The sequence below is a fragment of the Mercenaria mercenaria genome, chromosome 16 (assembly GCF_021730395.1).
Source record: "Mercenaria mercenaria strain notata chromosome 16, MADL_Memer_1, whole genome shotgun sequence".
Taxonomy (NCBI): Eukaryota; Metazoa; Mollusca; class Bivalvia; order Venerida; family Veneridae; genus Mercenaria; species Mercenaria mercenaria.
This window is the reverse complement of record NC_069376.1, coordinates 40,180,471-40,193,125: the sequence shown is the minus strand read 5'-3', so window position 1 is coordinate 40,193,125 and position 12,655 is coordinate 40,180,471. Positions and strand designations below refer to the sequence as shown.

The 12,655-nt window shown below is 35.2% G+C and overlaps 1 protein-coding gene across 2 annotated transcripts in view; it reads right to left on the bottom strand.

Moving 5' to 3' along the window:
- Nucleotides 1-224: 224 nt before the first annotated feature.
- Nucleotides 225-12,655, bottom strand: part of LOC123539704 (sorting nexin-17-like) — a 41,235-nt gene continuing 28,804 nt past the window's right edge. Inside the window, exons 8-16 of one of the 2 annotated variants that reach the window (XM_053526783.1) lie at nucleotides 9,975-10,044; nucleotides 8,716-8,808; nucleotides 8,088-8,228; nucleotides 7,104-7,166; nucleotides 5,511-5,615; nucleotides 4,131-4,208; nucleotides 3,693-3,779; nucleotides 2,570-2,635; nucleotides 225-1,643 (exon numbers count right to left, since the gene is read on the bottom strand). In XM_053526783.1, the coding sequence (XP_053382758.1) occupies nucleotides 1,551-1,643; nucleotides 2,570-2,635; nucleotides 3,693-3,779; nucleotides 4,131-4,208; nucleotides 5,511-5,615; nucleotides 7,104-7,166; nucleotides 8,088-8,228; nucleotides 8,716-8,808; nucleotides 9,975-10,044 (796 nt within the window). In that variant the 3' untranslated portion in view covers nucleotides 225-1,550. The remainder of the gene's footprint in view (nucleotides 1,644-2,569; nucleotides 2,636-3,692; nucleotides 3,780-4,130; nucleotides 4,209-5,510; nucleotides 5,616-7,103; nucleotides 7,167-8,087; nucleotides 8,229-8,715; nucleotides 8,809-9,974; nucleotides 10,045-12,655) is intronic. The other variant, XM_053526784.1, reaches the window with a different exon arrangement.

The following is a 12,655-nucleotide window of genomic DNA, read 5'->3' as shown; positions in this document are numbered from 1 at the left end:
ATTTCTATCTAATTTATCCATGAAAACAACCTCTTTCAATACTGGCCTTACACAATCTAAGTTCATATAATTGTTATACATGTAATAACATAACACACTTTTAATATTATTTTATTTACAATGGGACAGGTGCTATCAATATTTTTTTTTCGATGATACTGACATGTGAACTTTTATATACACTCTGTCACATCATCAGACATCCTTCATTCGGTGTAAATGAATAAGTAATATCATTCATTCAGCGTAAATGAGTAAGTATTAAATACATATGTTTTTCTACTAAGTAATATTGTCACCCTAAAGTAACATATCTCTCAAGAGGAAATATCAATATCCTAAAGTAACGTTCTTCCAGTAACCAACAATTTCAATCATGAAGTCCTGCAATAGCCTCAAAGCAGAACTTGTGCAAATTTCGCATAAACAAGAATGCCTTTTGGGCATTAAGTCGCTCAGCTGACCTAAGCTAAGTTTGATGAAGATCCATCAATACCTTCATGAGGAGTTGTTTAAATGCTTTTCAATTTTTAGCTTTAGTCGACTGTAAAAGGGGCGACAACATTTGAATAAAACTTAAAAGAGGACCTTTCAATGATGCTACAGACCAAGTTTGATGAACATCTATCAGATGTTTATGAAGATGTTTTTTTTTCTATATTTAGCTCTAGCAGCCATTTAAAGGAACTTAACACTCCCATTTCAACAAATTTGGGAGAGGACCTTATAAAGATGTTACAGAACAAGTCTCATTAAAAATCCATCATGAAGTTAAAAATCATTTAAAGGTATTTCCATTTCCGGCTTAAGCAGCCCCTGAAAGCTCAACCGTTTGAATAAATCTGAGGGAAGACTTTGCCAGGATGTTACTGATCAAGTTTGGTATAATTCTGACCTTAAGTTTGAGAGGAGAAGATGTTAAAATGTCTATGCATTCCGTGGACTACAGATGGCAGACAATGGATGACAGACACTGGACCAGCTACCTATACTAATGGATCACTCTGAACACAGTTCAGGAGACTTAAAATGTAATAAACCTTTATCAAATTAATGTACTGTGAAATCATTAATATTCGTTTGGGACTAATTATCATGGATTTCGTGGCTGTTATGTTAAAAAGTTGAATCCACAAATTTATATCCCCACAAAATTGCTGGTTTGACCAAAACCACGAAATTTTATGCCCACAAAATTAAATGATTTCACAGTATGTCTCTACAACTGAATTACACCAAAAACTTTTTACTGAGACAACTTTTTAAGGTAGTGGACCAATAATCAGCAAGTTTTATGCATTTAAGTATTAGGCATTAACCATCTATTTATGTTGCTCTTATAAGCATAATGTCATGACTTTTTCCATAACATGTTAGAAAGGTGAAACCATGTAAGAAGAATCCATAACAGAGCTGAAAATCTTGACTTGTCAAGCTGGTTACAACTCCTTAATTGCAATTAAACATAATAAAGCATCTGAAAAGCTGTTTTCATTATTTTTTTCCAAAGTTTAAACAACCTAGACCTTCACAAATGACCTTGACATTGACTAGAGGTCATCATCTCCTATGGCATCTTCAAAGGCAGAATTTGTAACCGAATCACCATTCTGTGTACCTTTTCCCTTCAACAATTTAAGGTCCTGAAAACATATCATTTCAAACTAGTCTTATCAAACTGTAGACAATACATGAAATATTCCACAGTGGGTTACTAGAATTTCTAACATGATCTGATGTGTGATTAGTTAAACAAAGAAGGAAAACGACAGTGATAAAATCTGCAATAAACAACAGTTGACACACAGACAATTTGTAAATTATGACTTCAAAATGCTGCATGAGTTTGGTACATTTCTCCTCCGATAAATGAATATAAACATAACTTTTGTCTTATATTTCAATGTACATGTTAGAGTGAAAATACAAAAGAAATATCTCTTTGTTAACAGTCTGCTCTACCACAATTTATCGTTTAGATGCTTGGATATTTAACTGCTTGGGCTTACGCTCTCTTGGTTAAGTTCTGCACATCTGAACTCTTAACCATGTTAAATCAGATGATAAACCATGAAATCAATAATTCTAATTAAAAGTGAACTCCAAAAAAGCCAAAAATATACATTATTTCTGCCAGAAAATCACTGACATGTTCACACCTTCAAATCACAAGGCATCACTTAACTTAAACTTCTAAAAGAGAAAACCTTCTATCTTTTGATTAGTACTGTTTAACCCTTATCATACTGGACACAATTGATTCTGCCTTTGCGACCAGTGTAAATTATGATCAGCCTGCACATCCTTTTAACAGTTAATGCACGTCCAAATTGAAAGATTGACAAGTTCAATATAGAAATTTAGCAGGGTAAGGATTAATTCAAAGCTCTATTTGTTAATAAGTAAAAGAGCATGAAATGCGAGGTGATGAAAAAATTTCTGTAAAACATTAAGCAGTTTCCCTTGTTGGCAATACTTCAATGTCAAAAGGTATAACTTTATAAATATTGGAAATATTCTGACAAATACATGCACATGTAGAAAAAATATTTTCTCTTATTCTGCTTACCTGCAATTTAGACACTGTTTTGTTCACATGTTTTTGTGTAACAGGTAGGTGGGGCCTATCATCTTTCTGCAACAGGACAGCCAATACATGGATGTAATATATCAAGGTAGGTAAATATAACAGGTAGTGTAACAGGATAATTTGTGTGCATTGTTTACAACAGGACAACTACTATATGGATAGACAAAGAATATAACTAAAATAACAAAGGGATTGAAGCGAATATACAAAAATAGTGCATTGATTCTATTACGTATGAAGTTGGTACTGTATTTTCTTTAACAGGTTAAATGTAGCTAATACTATTGTGTCTGTTTTAAACTTGTCTCCAGAGTTTGTTAACGAATTTCATACCGAGAAAAACAATTTTATACCTGTTGCCACAGATATGGCGTGGTCAAGAGAAAAAAGCAAGATTTAGGATAACTTGTAGCATCAGGGCAAAATTTTTTATATGTGCTTCTCTCTTATATTAACATTTACAACAATTTTACACTTGAAGTACCGTGAAATTGTTAATATTCGTGGGGGACAATTTTCTGTAGATTTTGTGGCCAAGGAACAAATAAAATTCACATTCATTTTATCTTCAACAACAGAAATCAACAAATTCACATCCTTGCAAAATAGCCGTATTATCCCAAACTACGAAATTTCATGCCCATAAATAATAATTTCACAATAGTATTCATCAATAGTATTTTGATACATTAAAGACATTTTCACATGTTTTTATAACTAGGACAGATACCCATTAACGTGTTTCTGGAGGCAAGTCCATTATACAGAAGCAAGTTGACAAGATTTGATCTAAAATTTTCTTGTTCTACGAGGATAACCTTTTCAACCTGGCATAAATATATAACAGAGTAAATATGAGTCGCGCAATGAGAAAACCAACATAGTGACTTTGCGACCAGCAAGGATCCAGACCAGCCTGCGCATCCGCGCAGTCTGGTCAGGATCCATGCTGTTCGCTTTCAGATCCTATTGCAATTAGAGAAACCTTTAGCGAACAGCATGGATCCTGACCAGACTGCGCGGATGCGCAGGCTGGTCTGGATCCATGCTGGTCGCAAACCCACTATGTTGATTTTCTCATGGCGCGGCTCAAAAATATTACCTCAGAACTCGGTGACTGTACCAGGCCTGATGGAATACTGTTTTCTCTCGTAAAGTTTTTCTTCCCTCTTCTTACTCTATCTGATGGCTGTAACAATGAAGATTAAAGTAAGTTAAGTCGCAATCTCTTTTCAGTAAGACAACTTGGAAGATCGAGAATTTTTTGCATACTTGCATACCAGAGTTTCCAGTGCTTAAACCAGTGCTTGAAAACTCCATCTTACACCCTTAGGTGTAAGACGACCCTCATGCAGTAAATGACGTCTAAAAAACTTCATCTATGTAGTAGTTTCATGCAGTAAGTACCTTTTTTTTTTTATAAAACTGTATAAAAAATCAAAAATACTTTTATCCTTCCTCTTTCTTCCTTATATTTCTCAATTCAAAAAGCATTTGTTTACATCATGTTCACCAATAATATTCTTGACATTAAATTTACCTTTTTGATTTTTCTTCCTTGTTTCTTCATTATTAATTCTTCAACCATTCCTTGTAAACACATACTCATCAATATTGCCTGCAATATTATATAAAAAAATTCTTATCTAATTGGAACATTATACCTCAGTAATACTTGACATGTACGTAACTTTCTTTAAAAGCAGTCTTATTCTTTCCTAATTTATACTAAATTATGTTGAGGGCCTCTGTGACAGAATGGTTAAGGTCGTCGACTTCAGATCATTTGATGGTTTAACCTTGCTTGGGTTGTAGCATTCTTTCATACGAAGCCATCCAGTTACCTTAAAGAAGGTTGGTAGTTCTAATTAGGTGCCTGTCTGTGACTGAAATAATGCACAAAGGGGCACTAAAGGGTCTTCCTCCACCATAAAAAGCTGGGAAGTCACTACATAACATGAAAGAAATGCAAAAAGTCAGTGAAATTTTCAAATATTCATGTGGAACTGTCTGCAGATTTTGTAGTTAAGTTTAATTCAACCACAATAAATAAAAAACAATCCTCCTTATACTAACCATAACTTTGCATAAAACAGAAATCTTGGCTGACAACATAAAAAGACAAGGTTTGCCTAACCCTTATATGGCCTACACAATTTGGATATTTTTATAATTAGTGACAACTAAAAATGTATACACTGTTTGCTACCAGAATGTTTATCATTACACTGAATTTAGTTTAGATGTTGCTGAAAAATCACAGATATTTGAGAAAATATAATTTTTTATCATATTTAAATCATATGAAGATGACTAGCAATGACCACAGTCAAGTAACAAAAAAATGTTTTCCCCACAAGTTCAGCTTCTTGCTCATAATGTATTAACAGTGTTAAGTTGTGGTGGACAGTTGTGTCCAAACTGAAAATTTTGTGAAAATTTAATGTTTCCCATACGCTAAATATTTCAAGTATTTTCATTTACCCGAGACATTTTCATTAATAATGAATAAATAGCACATTACCACACACATTTTGATAAAGCATTAGTTAATAATGAAAAGGAAGATTAGAGACTAAGGACACTTTTGGTCAAAATTGGTCAGTCTCCTTTTAGGCCAATGAAATGAAATGAGTTCACAATAAATACCTTTGATATTAACCTATACCCATAAAGTTTCTAAAATGGACTGGTTTATCATTCAGTTTGGGCAGTAACATTTATTATCTGAAGGGGTGATCACTGAAAATTTACTGACTGAACAGTGAACAGTGCAGACCATGCAAGGATGTGCAGGATGAACTTGGTCTGCACTGGTCGGAAGGCCAAATCACCTGCCACCAGCAAGCTAAACGTTAAGGTGCAGATTCATACATTGTCTTTTAATGTTCCTTTATAGACAAGTTGATGGTATACTTACTTGTTCAGATTGTACAGTGATCCACTGTAGAGTATCTTTTGCAATCAAATATTCAAAAGACAGTTCTAAAAGTGAGGAATCGGGGTTGTCGCTGTCGTCCGCTACCTACAATTTTAATATAATTATATAAGCACATTTACAAAATACATAATCATCATCACCATCATCATGCCTCACTCTCTCAGAGTAGTTTCATTGAAATGCTGAACATATGCAGCTGCACAAGCTGTCCGTTTATACAGATTAGAGTTCAGTGTTGTATGTTTACTTAAAATGGTGATGTTTTTAGATGTATCAGTCACTGGAAAACAAAGGAAGTAACAAGAGCTCCCCCAAGTGTGTCAATATATGCCAGAAGGGTTACATCAGAGGATGGGAGCAAGATTTAAAGAACTTGACTGTTGAAGCCCAAAGGACAGGAACAAGAAAGGGAAGAAATTCAAACAAAAAAATTTTTTAAGTCCACAAAAAAATCCTTACCAGGTAAATGTATGTCAAAATACACCTAAAAATTGGAGGTAACATCCATGTTGTACCACAGAAAAGTGGTCTTGGTTTTTCCCTACGGCCAATAATAAAAAAATTTCAAAATAAGCTATTTATAGTAACATGAAAAAGAAGTAATTCAAATTTTTTTTATTGTAAGTAAACAAAAAAAGGGATCTGCAATAAAAACAAGAGCACTGCAATGCAAAGCAATATAAAGAAAGCAAAGTCATATATGACCTTTGACCCTTAAGTGTGACTTTGACCTTGAAGTGAGTCATCCGAAACATGAGCTCCACATCGTCTGGGTTTGGTGAACATTTGCGCCAAGATTCTTTGAAATCCTTCAAGCAGTTCAAGGGTTACTGAGCAGACATGAAACAAACTGATATGACCTTTAAACCCTAAGTGTGACCTTAACCTTGAAGCAAGACATCCAAAACTTGCATTCTGCATGTCGTCTTGGTGTGGTGAACATTTGTGTCAAGTTTCCTTGAAATCCTTTAAGGGGTTCAAGAGTTACAGAGCGGACACATAACTGCTAACAGACGGACAGACACTGGGGGTATAACATAATACGTCCCTTCGGGTGTATAAAAATGACATGCACTGTGAAACCTGCTAGAAATAAGTTGTTCAATTCCTTCACATTTGGGATCCTTGTAGACTACCAATATTAAATTTAACAATAACTTTTATCATTAAAATTAAATTTGAAAGTTAAAGTCTAAAGATTTTTACAACCATATAACATCAATATGTGCTGAATGTTTCTAAGCCTCTAGTAGTTCAGAACACTTTGTTTGTTTAGTCTCTAGCAAGCAAACATGTCGCTCATTTAGCCTACTGGAAACAATATTAAATACGTTTTGTATGTTTCAAATTAATAATTGACTGCTTCAGTCTATTGTAAACCAATACATGCAGGATTGAGAGCAATAAAGGTGCAAGTGCATCAAGATCAAGTAGCAGATAGACCACTTCTCCTTTCACACCTTGAAGTCTGTAAAGTCTATTGTATTTATGCATATACATCTGTTCAATGCAGTTTGAACAAATACATTTCACAAAGAAATTGACAACATGGTATATTTCTGTGATACATACGGTGGTAGTAATTCTCCAACATCTAATTCTTGTGATTTTGAACACTGCTTCTTTAAAAGCATCCTGCAGGTAAACAAAAATATAGCAGTTAATATCTACATCTACACTTACATCTTATCAAAGTCTATCATCCTGATACTATAGGAAATCTAAAATAAATATACATTCACCATACTCTGAGAGAATGGGGCTTTTTAATTAAATTCTTAAGCTCCATTTTCAACAGATATGAATAAAGCTATGTCGAAAGTTCAATCCTTAACCCTTAGCCTGCTAAATTTCTAAAATGGACTGGTCCATCATTCAATTTGGACAATACCTTTTATTATTCAAAGGGATGTTTACTGAAAATGTACTGACTGAATAGCAAACAGTGCAGGCTGATCTTGATCTGCACTGGCCGCAAAGGCAGAATCACTTGCCGCCAGCAGGCTAAAGGTTAAATACACAGCAACACAATAAAATGAACCCCACCCAAATTAATCATTTTTCAAGATAAGACGGTACAGTACCGTCAAAATGAAGCGGACAGCCCTTTATTACTATTTCTTCATATATCATCAAACTTATTAGATAAAGTATATTTCTCATGTTGAATCACACCTATACTATTAAGGTTACCTGGCAACTTTCTAAATTTAGTAGTAAAAGAAGATGCACTGAGGCCCTGCAGGCCTTATTTCTGGCACACGTGTACAATCCCCAACATTCCAAAAATCAACTGAATTGCCTTCTCTTATGGCAACAACCCATGCAAGGCTTCAACCCACAGGTTCCTCAGAAATGAAAGTAAAGTGATTCTGAATAAGCAACTTCCAACAACCCTACTGCGAAGGTACATCTGGATTCAGCACTTTGACTGTGGATTAATCAATTTGACTATGGATTCACCACTTTGACTGTGGATTCACCATCTTGACTGGATTAATCAATTTGACTATGGATTCACCACTTTGACTGTGACAATCTTCAAACATAACTTACCGGTTTCACAAGTATTCTGAAATTCAATTCTTTGTTGCCAGCAGCTATGACCACTCTAGAATTTGCCTGAGGATAATCAGCGGTACAAGGATGAAACTGAATGTATCCGTAATGTTTTAATGTTCTTGCTAATCGTAAAAACTGAAATACAGTGAAACATTATCTCATTCAACATTTTTAATAACACACCTAAAAGGTTAAAATTCCTAAGTACATTAAAATAACCACAAGCTTCATCAAAACAATTATTTTACAGACAGAAATGAATCTAACAAATGTGGTACCTCCAGGAATATAAAACTATGAACTACCTTAAAGACCTGTCCAATGAAAACATGGAAGATTTATGTGTTGCAACTGTGCCAGTTGCAGTGTTTGGTTAGGCAAATTCAGGTGTGCAACAAATACTAGCAGTTTGAACTTACAGTGCCTCACTTGGGATTCAAAAATGTTTGCATCTCTCTGAAAGTACCTTTGAATCTATTTCTGGCCAGTAACAAAATTCTTCATCTGTAAGAATTTTATCTAATCTGGCAAAACTTGCAGATAGCAGAGTGGGCTCTTGAGCAATTAAAATCTTTAAATATTAATATTACAATAATATCTTTTTCTGTTTAATTTCTAATACCTCTCGTTTGGATCCTTTTTGTTGTAAAGATTTGAGGTGTTCTTTCTGGTCTTTAGTGGCAAGTACCCACTGTCTATCTATATCACTTACAGCCTGTTGAAACATAATCTAGAAGTTTTCATGACAGTATATTTTTCATTTAAAAACTTAATATTCACTTAATGTCAAAAACGTCTAACCTTATGCAACATAAAGATTAAAAGCTAACTTCATATCCATTTTACTGATTATAAAACAAGCAAGATCAGCATGTGAAATTGTTTAGAAACTGGTTGCCCAAAACTGTAATTTGAGCTGTCTTCACTGTGAGTGTGGTTTGTTCAGAAAAGTTGGTTGCCCAAACCAAAATATTTTAGTTGTCCAAAGTCTGTAAGATAAGCCTGTCTTACATTTGACAGAATATACAGTGTTATTGTACCTAAAGACACAGTATTACACTGCTAAATTACAGGACAAGACATTACCTGAAAATAGAGCAGACTCATTGCAACTTCATGTCAACATTAAGTGCACTCAAGCAACTTTACCTGAGCATAAAGAAGGCTCATGGCAACTTTATCTGAACATAAAGCAGGTCCAAGGAAACTTCATGTGAACATTGAGCACACTCATAGTGACTTTACCTGACCATACAGCAGACTCATGGCAACATTACCTGAACATATTACCTGATCATAGAGCAGATTCATGGTAATTTTACCTAAACAGAGTAGACTCGTGGCAACTTTACCTGAACACAGAGCAGACTCATGGCAATTTTACCTAAACACATGTACAGCAGATTCCTGGGAACTTTACACGAACATAGAATAGACTCGTGACAATTTTACCTCCTGGCAACTAACCTGAACATTACGCATACATTACCAATGGCAACTTTATCTAAACATTGGGAATACTCATGGCAACTCAATCTGAACACAGAGCATACTCACGGCAATTTTATTTCAACATAGAGCAGATTCGTAGCAACTTTATCTGAACATAGATAAGACTCACAGAAACTTATTATACAGGACATTTTCATAGCAACATGAACATATAGCAGATTCAATGCAAGTTTACCTGAACATTGATCATACTCATGGCAAGTTTACCTAAATGTAGAGCAGATTCATGGCAACATTACTTGAACACCTAGAACAGATTCACAAAAGCTTTCCCTGAACATAGAATGCAATCATGGCAACTTTACCTGTACATAGGGCATTCTCATGGCAACTTTACACAAACAAAAGGCGTTCTCATGGCATTCTTACCTGAACATAGAGCAGATTCATAGCAACTTTATTGGCAAGTAGTTCATCATCAAATGAAGAATCCCAGAAACTGAAAAATGTAACAAGAGGGTCATTGACCCTAAAGCGCTCAACGGTGTACAAGGCTTCAAGTGTGTCTGTATAAGTGAAAAGTAAGGTTTGTTCTATGTTAGCCTATATCATATACATGTCACACACACTTTTGAACCTAGGGCAATAATCTGAACCATTATGGTTCAACTTGACATTACAAATCTGATATTACACACCAAATATCAAGGCTCTAGCTATTATTGTTTCAGATATAGCAGCCATGTTTTTTGACGAATTAGAATAATGTGAACAGTCTTGGCAGAGGGTAACACAAGAACCATTTGTGCAAAATTATTTCAAAATCAGGCCAGCAGTTTCACACAAAAAGATTTTTAAAGTTTCCACTATACAAATAGGGAAAAGTGACCATGCCCTCTGGCGGCCATGTTTTTTTACGTATCAAAATACATGTAGCCCGAACATTATTCGTAGAGGGTCACACAAGGACCATCTGTGTAAAATTATTTTAAAATCAGGCCAGCGGTTTCATATAAGAAGATTTTTAAAGTTTCCACTATACATAGAGGGAAAAGTGACCATGCCCTCAGGTGGTCATGTTTTTTGACAAATCAATATAATTTGAACGATCTTGGAAGAAGGTGACATAAGGACCATTTGTGTTAAGTTATTCTAAAATCGGGCAAGCAGTTCCATACAAGAAGATTTTTTAAGTTTCCACTATATACATATAGGGAAAAGTGACCACACCCTCTAGCGGCAATGTATTTTGACAAATTGGTATAATTTGAACGATCTTGGTAGAAGATGACATAAGGTCCATTTTGTGTAAAATTATTTCAAACTCAGACCATTGATTTAGGAAGAGATATCGTTAAAGTTTTTTCTATTTTTAGCTCTGGCAACCCCTATGTGCAACCAAGTGGAACCGTTTGAACAATTTTGGTGGAAAACCACCCAAGGAACAACCTAGCCAAGTTTCATCAAAATCCATTCAGTGATTTTGGAGGAGATGTTGTTTAAATACAAATGTTGATGACTTGATGGACGACGGACACAGCATGATAACAATACCTCACCATGAGCACTTTGTGCTCAGGTGAGTTAAAAAAAAAGATAACAAATCATTTAGACTGAAGGTAAGGTCATTAACAATTACTAATCTATATATAAATCGCTGATTTAAATATTCACACTAGATAAGTTTCAACTGTAAGGTCATTAATAATTATTGAATGACACTTCAGTTTCAATTAAAATGCGTGGAAATATATGAAGGAAGAGCCCCAGCACTCCTCATTTTCAATACTACAAAAATCCCCTCTAATTTACTCTACTTTGACCGTAAAGGAAGTAAAAACATATAAGAACTATAATACAAAGTGTTTTTGTCACAAAAATATATGTCTCCCCCTCCCTCCCTATTTATACCTTTAGCTCTGGCAGCCATTTTTTGCAAGGCAAAGGCAAAAACAATATGTCTACTTATGGGGGGAATATAATGACATTAGTTCTATGGCATGAGCTGTGCCAGGGGTTATAAACCTCTGACTGAAGACCAGTCTTAAAACTCCAGCATACGATTGGTTGAATTTCAGTTCCATCTTGAATCTGACCAATGGCAATGCAGCATTTCAAGACTGGTCTCCAATATCACTTTTACAGCTATGAAACCAGTCGTCTGGTTATGTGAAGGTGTAAGGTCAACATCAGTAAAGTTAGGACTTTTTTTCACATTTTGGGATGGTATTGGTTTTGGAACAAGAGCTGTCCGTAAGACAGCATGCTTGACTTTTCTTAGTGTTTGACTCTGAAAAAGAGCTTTGAAAGCAAAAGGGGCATAAATCTGTCAAGATTTTATCAGAGTTATAGGGACTGTTCCTTACAGTGTAGTCTTTAATAGTAAATAATATTTCAAGTTTCAAGTCAATAGCTTTGACAGTAACAGAGATATTTGACTTTATCAAAAACTTTAACCAAAACATTCTAAGTTAACAAGGCAGTCTGAAAGACAGCTAAATCCCCCAAGTGTTATAGATACTTTTGACCTTGTGCTGTGACCTTGACCTTGAACTGACATGGCTGACCCATGAATTCTGCACATCGTCTTGATGAGGTGATCATTTGACCCAAGTTTCATGAAAATCCTTCAAGGGGTTTAGGAGATACAGAACTCAAACCTTTGACATTGAGTTGTGACCTTGACCTTGAGTTGACATGGCTGACTCATGAGTTCTTGATGAGATAATCATTTGACCCAACTTTGATGAAAATCCTTCAAGGGGTTTAGGAGATACAGAGTGGACACAAAATGAAAGGCTCAAACCTTTGACCCTAAGTTGTGACCTTGACCTTGAGCCAGCATGGCTGACTCATCAGTTCTGCATATCGTCTTGATGAGGTGATCATTTGACCCAAGTTTTATAAAATGCCTTCTAGGGGTTTAGGAGATAAAGAGCGGACACAAAATCGAAGGCTGAAACCTTTGACCTTGAGTTGCAACCTTGATCTTGAGCCGGCATTGCTGACTCATGGGTTCTGCACATCGTCTTCATGAGGTGATCATTTGACCCAAGTTTCATCATTATCCTTCAAGAGGTTAAGGAGATACAGAGCGGACAGGAAATGGA